Below are 17,939 nucleotides of genomic sequence, written 5' to 3' on the forward strand. Positions count from 1 at the left end.
TGCCTGAAATGGGCATGTTCTTTTTCTCTTGAATTCTAACAGGCTTATTCTATTTTTAATAACACATATTAACATATTTCAATTAATATATTTTAGTAGTATTCTTACCTTGAGATGTCCCCCCAGTACCACTCTGCTTCTTGCAGAGAGAAGCTGGAATTGTCCTTTATTCCGTTTGTATTGACTGGCGTCATTGGTTTGGGGGGCTTTGGAGGAAGAGCTGAAAATGAAGAACAAATTAAAAAAAAAAGGTCAACAGGGAAAATTAATCACTAAACCATTAATGAAACATGACAGTGAAGAAGCAAAAGAAAACACGCATCTTGAACCTGGATTTCAAGTTCTCTCAAATAAAATGGAATTTGTAATTTTTAAAGAATTTTTAAGTCAACAGCTGCACTGTGATTCCAGATTTCCTAGTACTCAAACCAAACGTGCTTGAGGGAGCAGAAAGGGAAGGAGTATGAGGAAACATGAGTTTTTGTTAAAAGGAAGACTGGCTCAGTCATGACTACAAGGACAATCACCGCCTAAACCTCCAGACAAGTTACAAAGGTGTATTGTGTTTGAAAGCAACAGCCTGGAGAGCACTCTGCACCACTCCAGTAAAACTCCAGTTGCTCAGGTGTCACCAGTCCTTATACCAACCCGTATGAGCAAATGGGTGAACTCCTCTTCAGAGGGAAAAATGCTGCTAGTGGTGGCTGGGCAGTGGTATACCCATCATAGACCCAAGGCTCATGTTTCATACTAGATTTGTCATTTAGGCTCCTGTTAGGAGCAAAAGCCATAATTTCCAACCTCTACAGGACATAAGGGTATAAAGGAAGGAGAAAGGGGCTATTAGGTCATTATTAGAGTGCCTGTACCACTTTACATAAATAAAGTGTTTACCACAGGAAAGGGGATGCTACAAATCCCTGAAAGACAGGCAGAACTGCACATTCGTAGGTCTAGTGCATACCTGCTCAGAATGCCCCTAGTCTGAATTCAAGGCAAATAGGCTTTTACTTCTGTTCTCAAAATAGGTTACACAATGTAAGGGCATACAATGCACTGAAGCTCTTTATTTGGTCAGTTTTGCTCAAACAACTTCATCATGGTCTTGAATGTAAGCCCTATATCAGGAGTAATTCAGCAGCCACAGGCATGCTCATGTATTGGTAGAGACTCGTCTGTCACCAGAAACGCATTACACTATTTTCTTCAAGAAAGATGTCTTCAATGCTGTCCCCTGCTTTGCAGAGGCTGAACACTTCATCAAAAACACTACCATTGAAACTGAGCATTTTTTAGGCATTTCATGAGACTGTGTTTTACCGGGACAGGTCCCATTTGAATTCAGAGTAAGAAAGCAGTGACACACATTGATTTGCTGCTAGCACATTTTCAAGTCAGACCCCGAACATCTGTGCTCCCAGCCCTCTGCCCTAGCCATCAGATTACACAAGCATCAGCAAGCAGGCCCGACACACTGACAACAGCCATCTTTTCAGACACACACGATCCCAGTGTACAAGCAGAAATACAAATAAAGGAAGCAGAAAGAAGATTTTGATCTCTAGCTCCAGTGCCGAATGGTTTAACACTAAGAGGTGTGCTACTTGGCACCATCCATCTACTCACCTCCGAGCCACACCTCCCACATTAAAGAAGAGAAAACAGTGTTCCAACTGCAGTTCCAAATACCATTTCATGTTGAATATCCAACACAGTAACTTCACTGTTCTCAGACAAACCAGTAGATACTTTAATCGAGCCAATCTAAACTAAATCTGAACCTTGACCCAGACGTTTGCACCCTGGGGTTGCTGACCAAACACCTGATTCAGATAGCAGCATTCATTCTGCGGGACTGAGCATTAAACCATAACATACAGGTTCTTTTTATGGGGTGAACTGGGAACTTTCAGGTGTGCACATATCTTGTGAGGCAATAACAGGTCTTGTTATAAAAGGAAGGTGAAAACCTTTGGATTCAGTGCAGTAGCTTCCTGCTTAGGAAGCTTTAGTTATTCCTAGCCCAACTACTACAGTTGTTTGTATAGCACCTAAGTATTTGTACAAAGCACCATTGAGTCAGACACTGTTCTAACCCTACTTTGCTTAGAACTCCCACCCTACTTTTGCAGGGTCAGAGGAGCATATATCCAGGCTAAGCCTGTAGAGTTAATTGTATTTACCATGCCCTGCACTGTTCCATCTCCCCCAGTCAGAGTTACCAAATTAGAAAATATCTGCGGATCCTCCCCACCTCCCATCTGAGGCTGTGCCACCCCACGTACTCTAAGCAAGCGACAGGACAGACGCAGTGGCTCCCAGCCTCCTCAGTGTCTGCAAATGGTAGCAAATCTGAGTTCAGAAACCCTGAAGATGTTCTGATCTACTCCAGTATCTTTTGTAGATTCTAAAGTCACCAACAAGCGCATGAAGATTCATGTAAAAAGCATACAACAGCATGGAGAAAACTATACAGAAAACTATGCAGGTACTGGAAATTATTTCACTGGGTCCTGCAAGTTAAGGCTTGGACATACCAAAAACTTCAAGGCATTATACAGTGTAAAAGCCTGTTTTACGCTGGTAATAGGGGCTTTCCAGAAGAGGTTTTTAAGTATTCTCTAGAGCACTTGAATAGTTCTCTAGCCCTCCTTGTAAGATTACATCTTGCTCCTTTATATACTGTGGAATTATTTAGCAGCTTTGTTAGGGCTCACTCCAAAGCGCTGGGCACAGAAAAGCAAACTAACAAAGACCAGAGAAGTAAGGAACAGGAGTTTGGCATATGGACACAGAGCACTAGACATTACACCAAGTGTCCTCACTACAGGTGGGGGTTTCTCCTTCTTTCCCTCAATAGGCAGGTATCAGTTCTCACAATCAGGGGGGTTGTCTGCAGAACTTCATTCTGCATGAGAAAATTGGAAAGAAATTCTTCCAGGGAGAATAAGGCTTGGACCAGTTCCTGTAAAACCTGACTCATGGAAGCTAGTCCTCTTCACAATAGACTTTTGAAAAATGCTTTTTAATGGCTTGCACATTTTAAAAATACAAAAGTATTTGCAAGGGTGGATCCTGTTTCCAGTGAGCTAAGGATCTAATTCTTTACTTTCAGTACTTTGAGCCATAATAGATTTTCCCTGTATTTGATACAGAACCAGGCCTTTGCTATTGCTTTACCCAGCAGACCAACATGCCCATCCATTTCTGTGTTTCTTGGCTATCCTCTCAGCCCGATACCACTGCACTGTACAAATGGAAAACTGAGCACAGAGGTAGTTTAAACCCTACAGCCCAGAACCTGCGACAATACAGGGGGAGCAGTTTGCAATAGCATGGCAAGTCTATTCTAACAGAGCAGCATCCACCCTACTACTGCTCTCATAATACTGGCCCAACGGGTTGCTAGAAGAGGCATCCTAGAATAGGTTTTACAACTACCTAGGCAGCACTAACTGCCCTGCTAGGAGAAATCCTATGATGTTTCTACAAGAAGCTACAGAGAGCCTTAAAGAGTCTATAGATTTTGACTAAAATTTTTTAAAAAATCCAGCTTTATATACCTTTTTTGACAAACATTATAGGAAGCCAAAATCCTACAGTAAAGTAAAACAAGGCTGGCTTGAAATCAACAGAAATGCTTTCAAGAGCAGCCGTGTTTGTTTCCATATCACTGTATCCAATTCTGATTTAGCCACAGGCGCAATCTTACTTTCTCTCAAAACAAGCTCTGATTAGAGCTAACAATCCTGATTGCTTCTTGCCTCCTTCTTCCTGGGACAGAGAGAACATTGATCATAAGTGATTAACAGCACAATGGATCTATCCATTCTAATAAACTTGCTGTTAGCACCAGATACACAAGCATCCTTCCCCTACCATGCCTCCAGGACAGCTTTATGGCACAGATCTTTCCAAAACTCAAAGGGCAACAGCTCAGCTGGACCCTTCCAATCCCACATCAGTGCATTCCCAACACCAGGTTCAGCCCTCAGTGACTGCCTGGCATGCAGCAATGAGAGCAGACTGGCTCTCCCTCATCCACTAGTAGATATCTCCTTTTTCTTTCTTTAGCAACTCTAGCCTCCTCTTTCTAGCTTCCCCGAGCAGCCTGGCTTGAGCTAAATCCCAATCCCAGATCAAAGTCACTTAGGAGGGAAATAAAAAAAGAGCTGGTGACCGAGCGGAGGCAACGGCAGCCAATGTGGGCCAGGGCTGCCATCAGATGTTGCTGACGTCAGGGCCCAGAAGGATGCTGTGCTGGCTCCGGCAGGTAGCTTCAGCCCAGCTTCTCCGCAGAGCTGTAGCGCAGGTCCTTAGAGAGAAAAGTCTATTGACTAAGCTTTCCTAAGGTAATGTTTTGATGCTTTGACTGCATAAAATTGCTTTTTAAAAAGACTGTTCAAGATTTAACTGACTTGAATCCCAGAAATTCAAACCACCTCCAACATCAAGACAACCAAGAAAGCCGGCAAGTTTAGCACTGTTGTATTTTTAATTTTTTTTTTTTAATTAAAGTTCCTTGTAGAAAATAGTAGGCTATATTAATCCCTAATTTAACTTCAAAGTACACTGTGTCTTCCATGAGATATTTTCCCAGTCAGGTTTTGATTCAAAAATGTCTAAAGTTTACATGATCTAAGAGCCACCGAGCCCTATGTGTGAGGGTTTTCAACGGCAATAACTCAAGAGGAGCAAAAAAAGAAGAATGCCTTGGGTCTCTAAGTGCCCCATCCCACACAGCATTCAGTCAAGCAGCCCGTGTCATCTCTGGCCGCAGTATTTGCATACAAGATAAACACGCCAGTTAATTAAACTCTAATTCACAGTTTTAAGGCAGATGCCACTTAGTCTAAGAATGGCTCCATAACTTTTCTTCCAGTATTTTCCAAAAGCTGCAGGCCAGATACTTAAAAGCATAGCAGGTTTAAATGCAGCATTAACTCTATTTCACTGTTACAAATAATCACAACTACCAAACACTCTGATAAAGTCAATTTCAAGTCACTCAGCACTTCCATGAGCTTGTCTACTAGCCTTCTTTCTGATGCTTTGAATCTACTCTGCCTCCACGTTGTAACAAGCAAAAAAAAGATCTGAGGATTTCTGAAATAGTTACCCAGCTTCAAAAAGGCTGACGTACAGTAGATACCCTACAAACTGTAATATAAAGCTCTAGAAAGTGTCATTACTATGGAAACATGCAAGTAATCCACAGTTAGGCCAGCTAACATTTTAATGACAGTCCTTAAGGACAGAAGGGTTTTCCCTTTGGAGGTATAGATGAAGACTTGGAATGAAAATGTAGGCTTGTTTTTTTTGCAAAAATAAAAAAACTCCCCAATCTTTTAACTGCTCTCTGTAGTCTTATTCAATTTCTCAAACACTTTTGTCAATTTCTTGAACACTTTTAAGGCAAAGCCTCAAAATCTTTCCCTCCCTCAACAGTCCTGTACTTGTCACTGCTGCACAAGATGCCCTCAAGATACCTGAGAACAAAGCATATGCTGAACAAAGGTGCTTTTTGCACACCATTTCCATGAAATTGTGTACTACATGTGCAAGTCAGAGCAGTAAGGCACCACGCTTTTGCAGAGATTTTCCAGCTGACAAAGAGGAGGGTCGTGCGCACCTGCTGACAGCAGTTCATTCCCCGCCGCTGCCAGGTAAATTATCTTGGCAGCTCCACATCTCAGCTCCTCAGTTCTCTTGCCAAGACCCCTTTCACAAAGTACTGAGCGCCAGTGCCCTTCGAAGCTGCCCTTCCTCAAAGGGCAGCTAACACACACTGAGAACTCCTCGAGGGATGGTGAAGGAAGCTACTCAATCGCATTATTGCTGGCCACAGAACCTCAGGCATGCTCACATTTTCGCTCTCCTCCCCCAAAACAGGCGAGGTGCCAAAGAGCAAGACATTCAAAGAATTGAAGTCTTTCAATATCTCATTACAGAAAACAGCAGACAAGTTGGCACAAAGCCAGGCAGACTTCCAATGAAAACACTCCCATTATAGCTTTGCTTGTGTTTCCATGAACTTTCATAAAAACCAACACCTTTCAGAAATATTTCAGTTTTGATTAATTGGCTTTTTTGATAAAGATCTGTTTTGTTTGAAAACTCCCCAGCTATCCAGTCCTCTTGCACACCTCCCAACCACTGTTTCACCTCCTGCAGCCTGCCAGATTTCTGCGACACTCTGTTCTTTACAAACATCCACAGCTCCTGCACAGGTTAAAGATTACCTGCTATGAGACACCTGCAGAATGGTGGACAAGAGTGTGTGAAGAGGCAGCTGGCTCAAATTCAGGCTTCTTCTGGGCATTTCACAAGCACCCCTCACTACTTTGCAAGGCTGAGATGTATGGGCTGAGATGGAAGAAATGGAAGATGCTTGCTGTCAGACAGATGACACTGGGATCTTTGACTACTGTATTATTAAGTAATTCCATCCTTTGCATGAAGTTGCAAAGCCAAAACCCCTCAACTTCCCAAATATTTTCACTGCTTGATGAACAAGTTTTGCTTTCAACCCAGACCACAGCATAACAACTGCAAACTACAGCAGTGTCAGAGGTTCCACAATCAACAGGGTTGAGGTAACGGTCCCAAAGTTAACATGAGGAGGATAAAAAGGATAAGGCCTCTTACCTACCAAGCATAATTTGCACACTATAATAAGCTGTGTACATTTATAGAACTTTTGCCATGTTTCATCACTCAGATTGTCAATACCCAGGATCACACGCTCAGCTCACTTCAGGAAGGAATAGCTTTACCTTCTAGCCATTAGGCCCAGGCTTTGCATAAAAGTCCATAGCAGACATTCCGTTGTCCATTAAAATCTGAAATATTCAGTAAGAACTGTACTCTACAGTATCCAATGTTGGGTCTAGAAGACAATATGACAAATGTAAAATGCAAGGAGCAAGATCATTCTCCTTTTTGTTTTTGAACTAAAGAAGTTCCTCATCTGCCTTCACAGAAGAAATACCACAGCAGGTTTTCTACCTCTCCACAGACATAGTTTTCAAACAGCTATTAAAAAATGTTCTTTGGTCAGTACATGGGAATAGATTTTTGGATAAGAGTAGGGAAAACACAAAATTTAGCATAAGCACAGAGCTACAGCAATCGAGAACAAAGAACCAGCTTTTCATTGTAAAAGATGGAGAATGAAGTCAGGCCAGACTACTAGTGACACACTACGGCTAGGAGACCTACGAAAGCCAAAAGAAAAAGCCATTTAAAATAAAAACAGCCCAGGGCCGTTATCCCCAGATATTTCGAAGGCTAACCATCCATCCAGGTGTCAAGTACAAAACTCTTAGGAGAACCAATTCACAGAAATAATCGGTACTACCGAGAAGTTCAGTGCACAAGAGCCTACTTAAAAAAATTAATACAGCTGTAAATACATGTGACTATTGCTGCTCTAAGCAGCATGCTATTTTGGCTTACCACTTAGCTCTGATCTTTCAGAGCAGTATGTAAAATTGCTCCTCACACAGTACCTGTCCTTGCACTATGTCAAACTATTTTCTAGTTATCAAAGTAGAGATATTTCAACACCACCTAAATTGCTAACAGAGCCATCTAAATCAAGATCAAAAAGGTGCATTTCAAATCAACACTCCAGAAAAAATTTGAAGGTAGAAAGGTATTCAGAGGAAAACATGTTTCATCACACCACATCTTTTCTAATAACCTTGAAGGAAGTTGCACCGAGGCAGAAGTCCCAGCCCATGCAATCCTATGCAGTGCCCTCAAAAGAAGCAAATTCACAGCAGGCATGGAGTAGTCTAGCTAGGCTCAGGCTGCACAGCCACTGCTCATGCTGAGAACTCGAGGTGTAACAAAAGAAATCGAATCAATCTCCTCACTCAAGTACACTGTGATCTTCAAAATATTTTAATGAAATCCACTTTATAGCAGCAGTTTCACTTCTTTCACTGTCCCAAAATTTACCAGTGAGACTGTACTGTACCCTTTGAAATGAAAAGGATCTTAAACATTTCTCTCATTGATTCAAGCTTCCTCATACCCCTTCAAGAGACTACTTTTGGAAAGAGGAGATGAATCAGAGTAAAGATGCCACAAACACCAAAGACTTCTAATCTGAAATTTGGGAGCAGCTCCTCGGAGGGCCAACAATCTAGATTCCCATACAGTCCTATATACGGGGCAGTGCAGCATGAGTACTGACAGCCTGGGAAATTTAATTGCAATGTACGAATTCAGGTTCTGACAGACAACAGAGCTTACATACATGGTATTCCCAATGAACTTCTCATTCAACTCACCTCTAAAAAACATTTTCCTGGGGCAGGTGTTAGAATGTAAGCCCTACTGGCCACACTCAAAGAAAAACAAACCCAGTGGGCTGTGTTCCCTCTTTACAGCAATTTTTCTCTAGCTCTGTTGCTGCAGCTCTGGTTTTGTTGTTGAGGGCTGGGGTTTTTTTTGGGGGGTAGGGGTCAGGGGAGGCACGCAAGGAAGGAGAGAATTCCTTCAGAAGGAGATGATCACGTGTAGCATCAGATCTTGGGTACTACAGAGGCTGAAATTTAGGGTAAGGCTACAGAAGGTAAAAACCCTGGAAAAAATGGCTTATGTGGAATTTTTCTTTCATGGGGGAAAAAAAAAAGTATCAGAGTAAGCAGTAGCTAATAAAAGGAAATGGGAGGCTTATGTTTGGAAGGCAAAAACTGACCTAAAGTACAAGAGTCCCAAAGCAACACCAAACCAAAACTCAAGTTATTCTGCAGTGAAAGAACAAACAAGATGAAGGGGACACTGATGATTTTCTGATTTGTCCAAAACCCACAAATCTTTGTGCTAAGAAACACGATGTTTTTCAAGCCCTCCCTAAGTAACCATATGTCAGCTTCAGGGATATTTGATTTTAGAAGTAACATTCCTATGAACTATCATTAAAATAACATTTTACCAGTTTTTGTGAACTGGAAGAGAGTCTGGGTGAGCATTGGAAGCAGTCACAGGTTGAAGCAGCTGAAGTATTTAACCTCCTTTTTCAAAGAGAACTGGATGGAAGATAGCCATCTCAAGTGTGCCACCGGACTCAAAGCCAGAGAAGAACATAGACCCTGTTCAGCCACAGGAAAGCTTCAGAGCACATTGTGCTTTGGCATCAGGATTCACCAGGCAGCTGGTCGGTGTCCAGCAGGGCAGCTGGGGTCCTTTTTGGAAAGGGCTCTAACAGGCACTTTTCTTCTTTAAACTGTACAAATTCTTATAAAACTCCCTGTATACAGCTACTTTTTCTTCAGAAGAGCTAGAAGAACTTAAGGTAATGGAATATAGTCACTGAAACCTTGCAAAATTTTTGTCTATTGAGTGCAGGAAACAGCAAAGATCAAGGACAATGAAAATCTCTTCTGAAGAGGTAACATCCACTCACATTGTTCGGGGACCCAGCATCAGCTCATACGCTGCAGTTTAGACTATGGAGAAGCAAATTCTTGCTTACTTAGCTATTGTGCAGATTTTAACCTGTCAGAAGAAATGAGATAAAAAGCAGAAGAAAAAAAGGAATTCTGATGCATTTCCATAGGGGCATTTAGTACACGAGCAGAGACTGTTCTTTTAAGCATTACTCAGCAACCTACTTTACGAAAATGAGTTTCTAAAAATCGAGCTAAAACACACCTATTGCTTTAATGGGGCCAAAGTTTTACAGCAACCTGTTTCAACACAGCTAACAGGGTTTTTTGACAATAACAAAGCCTAAGCTTTAAGACATACAGGGAATGCTGATAAAAATATACGATATGCTGCTGTTTCCAGTGCTCCCTAGTTCTCTGCCCAAAAAAGTGACTCACTGAACAACCAACATGAGATGATGTAAGGCACCCAGCTCCTTTTAGTTCTGGGCACAGATGTGTATGACCAGCTATACCTCTGTTTTCCCAAGCTATAGAGCAAAGATAAGCCCTAATAGCTTCATTCTGGAATAAGATACTGTGCAGGCAATGGCAAACACAGAAGTCAAGTCTGCTCCTTGGGAGAACAATACTTCCCAAAGGAAACTCTGAGAAGAGTCTTCTCCTTTTAAACAGGTGAGGTAGAAGAAAGCAATACAGTGATTAATTCCTGTCAGGTATAGGCATTGTGCAATACACAATTGTCTGGAACAGCAATTGCAGAAATTACATTTGCTGCAGGTTTTGCCTTGAAACACATGGTGAAGAGCTTGGTTTCTTCTCAGAACGTTCTCCCATGTTTTAGTTTGCATAAACCTACAGCTTTACAGAACACAGAGCTGAACTCCCTTCAGCAAGCTTTCCCTCCCTAACTATTTCTACATCATCTGAAAACCTACTGGTAAACAAAAATGTCAGCCTTTTAAAGCAGGCTCTCCCATCTCAAGCAAAACATCATTTCACTTTATATTAATGGTGCTATTTTTTTGTGTTCACTTATTTAATTGAAAGCTGATGAGTGATATTCTTTAACAGTTAGAACCATCAAAATGAAAACCAAAAGCAAGGAATGCAAAAGCAAGCCTGAAAATGCAATCATAGAAATAAAAAAATGGTCACAGCAGTCATTAAATGACAAGGCCAGTAGAGAAATCTAGGTGTAACAAGAACAGAATATAAGCATTTCACATCACTGTCCCCACAGGACATGAGACTTCAATTCAAACCATTTTCCAGGATATGCGGAATACAAGTGACTGAGCCTTATTTATTACCTGCTCTACCCCAAAACAGCCTAAACAAACTTCCCTTCTGTAATAAGGAAACTCTCAACCCCCACCACCTGATTTTTATTTGGTTTTTATTAAACATGACTTTCAGCAAGACTTAAATTTGCAAATTTGCAACCAAGACAGTTGCTGCTACAGTGCTGCTGTCCTGATTACATGCAGTGGATTTTTGTTTGTTTAAAGACGTGTAAGAGCAGAACTTTTCCTTGATAAGCTTCTGGAGTCAGCTCAGATAAGCTGAAGGACAATACTGACAACGCTATTACAATTTGCATCTGGTCTCCCACTGGAAAACTAGTCAGGCATAGACATGCAGCGTTCACCTACATCTGCCTATTGCATACCACAAACCCCATTTGAGAAGCCACATTCAGTTTCCACTATAACATTTGATAATGATACAGCACAACCGGTATCCGAGCAAACACTGCCCTTGAGATCAGAACCCTATGTTTTCCAAATTACAATTATAGTATTGCCCCCCTAAAACAAGGGTTGTCAAATTATATACAGGAAGAAAATAGAAACTATAATGAATAAATACACTTCTTCCCTTGAATACTTGTCTCACTTATACAATGGCAGTGCTGCTTTTGCAAAGCAGACTAAGCAGCCTACAGATTACTGCTGCCCCCCCTTCATTATCAAAAGATTTTACAGCAACAGCATTGTTACAGCCAGTCTCACCACATCAGGCAAGGAAAAGTAATAGTCTTGAAAAAGACAGCTGGCCCAAGTTATAAATGTGGACAGTCATATTTGGACCTAACAGGCTTCAAAAAGGGAGCTTTCATATAGCTTTAGGACAAATGCTTATTCTGTTATCTGCTCCTAAATAGCAAGAGCCCATTCTGCATTAGTAAGCCTACTTTAAACTTGGGGTTTTCTTCATAACCCACACAAATGAAACTAACCTCTAATTTGTATTTGAGCCAAATATCTTTGCTGACATCTGTATCTGAAATCCCAGTGGAACACTCTTACTGATTTTCATCCAACTGTGACAAAATGTATTCAGTGATTACACATTTTATCAAAACAACTGGTAATATATCCCAGATCTACAGAGGGAAAGACATTACTCAGTCTTACTAATTAGAAGCGAGGTGATACATAACTGTACTCTAGTATCTTTTGCAGCCAATCCAACATCCCCTGTTCAAAAACTTAACTTCTGGCAGTAACAAGTTTTTGCAGACCTGAACAGATGTTGTTAAATAAAAACTGAACTCAATCTAGTAACCTATTTCCTTGTCTTTTCAGCTAGCAAGACCCACAAGAACAAACAAGTGAGTGAACCCCAAACAGTGTTTCCTAATGCCAGAACCAGCATATAATGCTGTTATGGCCATAATACTCTACATTAACCTTGATTATAAAGTTTAGAAGCTAGTATGTTAGCCATATGCAACTGATGGCTCTAGTTTTGTCTTAGAGCACCTAGTATTATATTTGCATGTACAGATACTACTTTATGCCAGTGATACATTTCATTATGCATTTATACATGCAAGCAAAAGGAAAAAGCATTAGGTAACAGGAGTCACCCTGCTGGTTGTCACCACTGTTGCTCCTGTATTAGTTGTACTGCTCTAAGGCATGCTTTGCAAAGCTAGCAGAACCGAATCCCAAGTTACGCTGCTCTATTTAGGAAAACTCTCCTACTACTATGTTTAGGATGGATTAAAAGCTAGCAGAAAGCTTGCAATCCCCTGTTACCTGACCCCGTCTCTGCTGGAGTTGGGAAAAACTGATGTGTGAGAGGGGCATCAACTTCATTATTATTTTTGAACTTTTGAGCAAGCCTTCTAGCGGAGGGGCTGCAGGACCTGCCATCCATTTACACCTACAACCCTGGACAGAAAACATAAGCACACTGATAAGCTGGTGCAGGTGCACTAAGGCCTGACAGAAGCTACAGCTGCGCTGCAGGCTGCCTGCCATCACAGGATTTTATTTCTGCATTATTACTGGGCAACGCTAAGGTGGGTATTAAGACAGCCTGCCAAGATAAATTAAAGGTCTGCTGGCCCTTAACAAGAAACAGTATCCCCACCCTTGACTTACAGGTTACGGGTGACACTGCACATTATGTTCACCTTGCTTTTGTCTTCTGCCTGAAGTTTAGACACACTAAAATGGAATCATGAGCAATCATGCATGATTTGAGACTCTTGGCTCCTGGTATCACTTGGTGCCCAGTGCTGCAGCATAAAAACCAACCAGGGATCTCTTCACACAAGTTCTGTGAACAAAAGACCGTGCTGCCTCCTTTGGTAGTGGGGACACTCACTGCATATTGTTAGTTTGCATGCTGCTGAGAAAACATATTGCCACCATTCAGCTGCTCAGGAACTCCATCCGCTGTGCGGGGGAAAGCTATACTGAAAACCTTCACAAATTTTTGTTGGAAGTGGGCCAGATGGAGTTGTGGTTGTTACCGGGTGCAAATGCAGTGACTTTATCTCAAGGCATGCCGAGCGTTTAAACCTTCCAAATAAATTCCTCTGCACTCCCCTTAGGGATGACCTATCATCCCAGTCCAGAAAATGCTTTCCCACCTCAACTCTGGAGAAGGAAAAAGCAGACCACCACAGCCACACACTCTCTCTCTCTTCCCCTACCTCCTCCTGAAATGTAAAAGTTATAGTTCTACAAAACCAGGACATATACATGGGGATCATCCCATGCATAATTTCCAGCTCTGGCTTTTCTAGCTTAAAAATATGAAAGATACAGTTACTGAACACTTCAGGGATCAGCATGGACCATGCAGAGCCTTGACACCTGACAACAGGGCTTCAATGATGGAAATACTGGCATTATTAATGACAGAAGCACTCCTCCTTAACGTAAACTTTGTAAGGCTGCATGGCTGAATTCCTGCAGAAATACTGGAAAGTTGTTTTCTGACCAGTTCAGTCAGGCTAGCCCCTTCTAGCAGCCTACTCACACTAAACCATGCAAGGGGCATTATTTTTTCTAATAAAACCACCCCACACCAATTGTTTTAAGTCACCTACAAAGGAACTCTGGTTTTTGTTCACTTGATACAAGCAAATAGAAATAGTAACATCATGAGTAGTCAAGATCAAAAGTATTTACAAAAAAGATATCCTTTGAAATTCACAGAAAGATCTGAAAGTGTAACATTTCAGTCAGAAGTAACATCTAAAAATAGGTAGTGTCAGCTATGCAAGAATTTAATGAGTCGTGGCCAGTATTGTGCGTCTGAGAGATCTGTCCAATTTTTAAAGCATCACAGTTACCAGAGGAAGTGAGTACAGGTCCTTGAGATCCAAAAATCTCAGGATGATCACCTCCTCCTTAATTAAAGTACCACATACCTATGGAGGGGGGAAAAAAAAAAAAAGCTCACTGTGCTGAAACAAAGAGACTATAAACCACACTTGGAGATACAAGCCATGATTCCAGCAGACTGAAAAGCACATTTTGAAAGTCTAACAGTACATGCCACACAGAAGCTACTACTTAGAAGTACTTATTTGCTATTAATTTCTCTGCAAGCTAATATTTTTGGTGTGTATTTTAATCTACCTTCTGGCTGTATAGATCAGAGACCCAAGAACATAAAGACCCTTCAATTACCTTACTGCTCTCAGCCTGTTAGGCACTTACAGGTATAAATATGGTTTCACCAGTACCCGTTTACGCTTCCTTTAATTCATTACCAAAGATGCAACCTTTTTGCTTTGTAAGCCTTCCCTCACGCTTTGGACACAAAAGAAACTTTCTGTCCCGTCTAAGAACTTCAGGCAAGTGAGAGACAACGCATTTCTGTTTTCAGCACTAGTGATCCCGGGGGGGGGGGGGGGGGGGGATAATAATAATCAGAAAAGAAAAAGAAAAAAAAGAGTTGCATCAAACCCTTTTGAACAAGGTTATTAAGCATGCTATCAAAGTAACAGTGCCTCCAGGGATGGATTCCAGCCTGTTCCCAAGTCTTATCCCCCCAGCACCAAAACCCAGCGACAACACACACCTCATCTGTCAATGCTGGAAGAAAGCTGGCAAAAAAAGGGTCTCGGAGACTGTAAAAGCGATTAAACTGGAGCTGAATGAAGGTAGGTAAATCACTGCCATCAAAGTGTTACAGGCACATAAAGGCACACAGGTGAAGAGGCTAATAAAAACGCTCCTCCAGAAATGAATACAGCCGAAATATACAGTTTTCAATAAAGGCTTTTAAAAAAAAAAAAAAAAAGAAAAAAAAAAGAGACGGACTTGGGAGAGGGAGTGCGAGCAGCTCTCCTCCTCCTGCCTCTTTCCACCTCCCAAAAGGCACCATAAATTGCAGCCCTCCCCCCCCACCCCTCCTCAAAAACCAGTATTAAAATACTTTCGCCCAGGATGCAGCAGGTCCAAGTCCCTGGAAAGTTTACACAAAGTTTAAGTAGAGATATTTTTTCCCCCCCCCTCCCCCTCTGCAGATTCCCCCTCCTTTTTCAAACGGGGAAAGCCTGCAGGGAGGGCAGGGGAGAGGGCAGGGATGAAGGGCCCCGACCCGGCGCAGGCAGGGGGACAGGCTCCGGCTCCCTACCTGGAGGGTCCATCTCAATGTAAAATATCAGCTCAGTGGAATAGGGCATCATCACTTCCCTCCAGTCCGTGTCATCGCGGTCCATATCCCACACCGTGTTGTACATCGCGACAGCCCGGTCCCGGCAGGTTTATAAAGAAGCGACTGGCTTTCCCGGCTTTTAATTGAGGAAGGGGGGAGGGGGGTTTAAAAACAAAAAAAAAAAAAAAAATGGGGGAGAGGGGAAGGCGAGAAGAATCCACCCCGCTTTGAAATACTTCTAGGGGGGGTTAAAAAAAAAGGGGGGGGGAAATTAAAAATCGCGGAATTAAACTTAATTAAAAAAACCCCACCACAAGCCACCTCAGCGGCTGCCCTGCAGGAACTAAGACAGGTAGTTATATACATATAATAGAGAGTGCTTCTTTTTGTTTAAAAAGACACCTTTCCACAGAAAAGCCACCTTCCTGAATTCTCTCTAAAAATCGCCATTTTCGGGGTATTTTTAAAACACCGGGCTGCAAGCAAAACAAAATCCCCCCCCCCCCCCAGAAGAGAGGGGGTGGGTGGGAAGAAGCGGATAAAAAGGGGAGATCTCGGTCTCTGGATGAATTCTTTCCGCCGGCGGAGTAGAAAGGAGGGGGCGGCGGGCAACAATAACGGCGGGCGCGGAGCCCAAGCAGGGCGGGCAGCGCTGGGGGCCGCTCGGCCCGCAGTCCCCGCCGGCTCGGTTCGGTTCAGCTCAGCGCTGGCCGTCGCCCGCCGTGCCCAGCTGGCAGCCCTGCGCGGCGCAGGCGGCGGCCCCGGGCGGCTCCGGCAGGTCGCAGCCCCGGGCTCTCTGCGGCGCGGCCGGCCCCGCTAGGTTTCATTTTAAGAGGCTCTGAGGGGCCCAACCGTCGCCAACCGCCTCTTGCCGAGGACGAGGCCACGCCCCCCGGAGCCGCGCGGGAGGGGCCCCGTGGGCGGGGCTTCGCGCCGGCTTTTTAACTCCTTCGAGGAAGACGGGGTTGGGGGGGGGGGGGCTGTGCGAGCGGGCGGTTCCACGAGGCAGAGGAGGGGGTGACCAAAAAAAAAAATGCAGAAGGGGGAAACGTCCTCTTCACGCCAGAGAGACAAGCCCAGAAAGCAAGCTTGGCACAAACGCAAAATCTGTTTCGCCGCTTTCCTAACTTTTACCCGGCTGTCTTTCGCCCCTGCGGCCGCCTCTCTAGCCGCCTTTTGCCAGTGACACCCTCCCCCCCGCTCTGAGGAGAGCAGGGGAGGTGGTAGGTCCCTCGGCTGGCCTGTCGCCAAGGGGCTGCTGCCGCGGAGCACGCGCGGGGGGCGGGGGGCGCCGAGCCCAGTTGCCAGAGCTGCTGTCTTTGTCTGAGGGAGCAGCGAGCGCCGGGATTGGCAGAGGGCTCCGGCCATCGCACCCAATCAGCTGGCGGCGAAGCCGGCCGGCTCGATGGCGATTGGCTGGGAGCCCCAGTTACTAAGCGGGACAAAGAAAGGCGAGCGCTGAGGCGGAGAGGGGGGACGGGGCTGAGGGGGCGCGCGGGCACCCCCGGCCCCGCCGCTCGGCCGGGGCAGCCCCGGGCTGTGCCGTGCGCCCGCCGCCACAGCCGGCCTCGGCGCCGCTGCCGGGGAGCGCCCGCTGCCCCCTCGGCGGGGTGCGGCCCCCTGGGCCGGTGCCCCGCAGCGCCGGGTGTACCTGCTACCCTCCAGCCAGGGCCGGCCCCCCTTTGGGGCTGGGGTCTGTGGGAGAGGACCGCGGGCCGGGCCCAGGAGGCCCTTGGCAGGTGGGAGCCGCTGTCCGCACCCCCGGCTGGGACCTGGGCTGGCCGGCCCCGCCGCACCCCCTCTCAGCCGTCTGCCCTGCTGCTGCTGCCAGAAACATGGGCTCTCCTCCCCTGCCTTCCCTCCGCAGGGCCCTGGCAGCTGCCTGCCGTGTACTCCACATCATACCTGAGCCTTCCAGGGGGTATCGTAACTGCCCGCTGCCTAGAGTGTGACCCCAGGGAAACCCAGAGCTCTTTCTAGCAACGTAACCGGGGCTGGGGGGGGGGGGGGGGGGGGGGGGAGCAGAGGAAAAAGCACCAAACGGGATGGCTGCCTCTCACAAGCTTTGGGGTAAAACTGAGCTGCGAACACACCCGAAACTGAACCTCAGTCTGTCTGCCAGCCACATCGCTATGGCCAGCCACAGCCCGCAGCCCACAAGCACTGGTGGGAGGCAGAAATGCAGCCAGCTCGGCAGGCAGCCTCGGTCTTAGCATGGCGAAGCATCCTTAAAGAAAGGCGGAATGACAGCTGTTGAGAAATTAAAAAGCCCTTTCTGCAGACTTCCAAACAGTGTCGCAGGCACAAGGACAGATGAGCACCTCGATCTGCTGTGGAGATGTCAGGGAATGTTAGAAAACCCAGCACTGAAGTTGTCCGCTTTATTTGCACTTTAAAGCATGGAAAAGTAAGTTATGAATAATTTCTCCCGCTCTAGCACTAGGTAGACAGCTCCTGAAAACATACTCCTGGCTTAGGGGGAACCGGAGGCTGACTGCAACATTGAATAACTGAGAAACTACAATGTAAGAGTATGTGGAAAGAGCTGAGTGCTGAGGTTCTGAAGTTCGCTGATGTATCACAACTTCCACGGCAAGCAATGGAGAGCAGCGCTGCTCTAGTTAATAG

The 17,939-nt window shown here is 44.7% G+C and overlaps 1 protein-coding gene across 3 annotated transcripts in view; it reads right to left on the reverse strand.

The window, feature by feature from the left end:
- Positions 1-17,939, reverse strand: part of LOC121095580 (phosphatidylinositol 3-kinase regulatory subunit gamma) — an 82,095-nt gene that overhangs the window by 17,149 nt on the left and 47,007 nt on the right. For 2 of the 3 annotated variants that reach the window (XM_040610641.1, XM_040610643.1), the window contains exon 8: positions 109-220. In XM_040610641.1, the coding sequence (XP_040466575.1) occupies positions 109-220 (112 nt within the window). Of the gene's footprint in view, positions 1-108; positions 221-15,290; positions 16,177-17,939 lie in introns of those variants that run through there. The other variant, XM_040610644.1, reaches the window with a different exon arrangement.

The sequence above is a fragment of the Falco naumanni genome, chromosome 11, assembly GCF_017639655.2.
Source record: "Falco naumanni isolate bFalNau1 chromosome 11, bFalNau1.pat, whole genome shotgun sequence".
Classification (NCBI taxonomy): Eukaryota; Metazoa; Chordata; class Aves; order Falconiformes; family Falconidae; genus Falco; species Falco naumanni.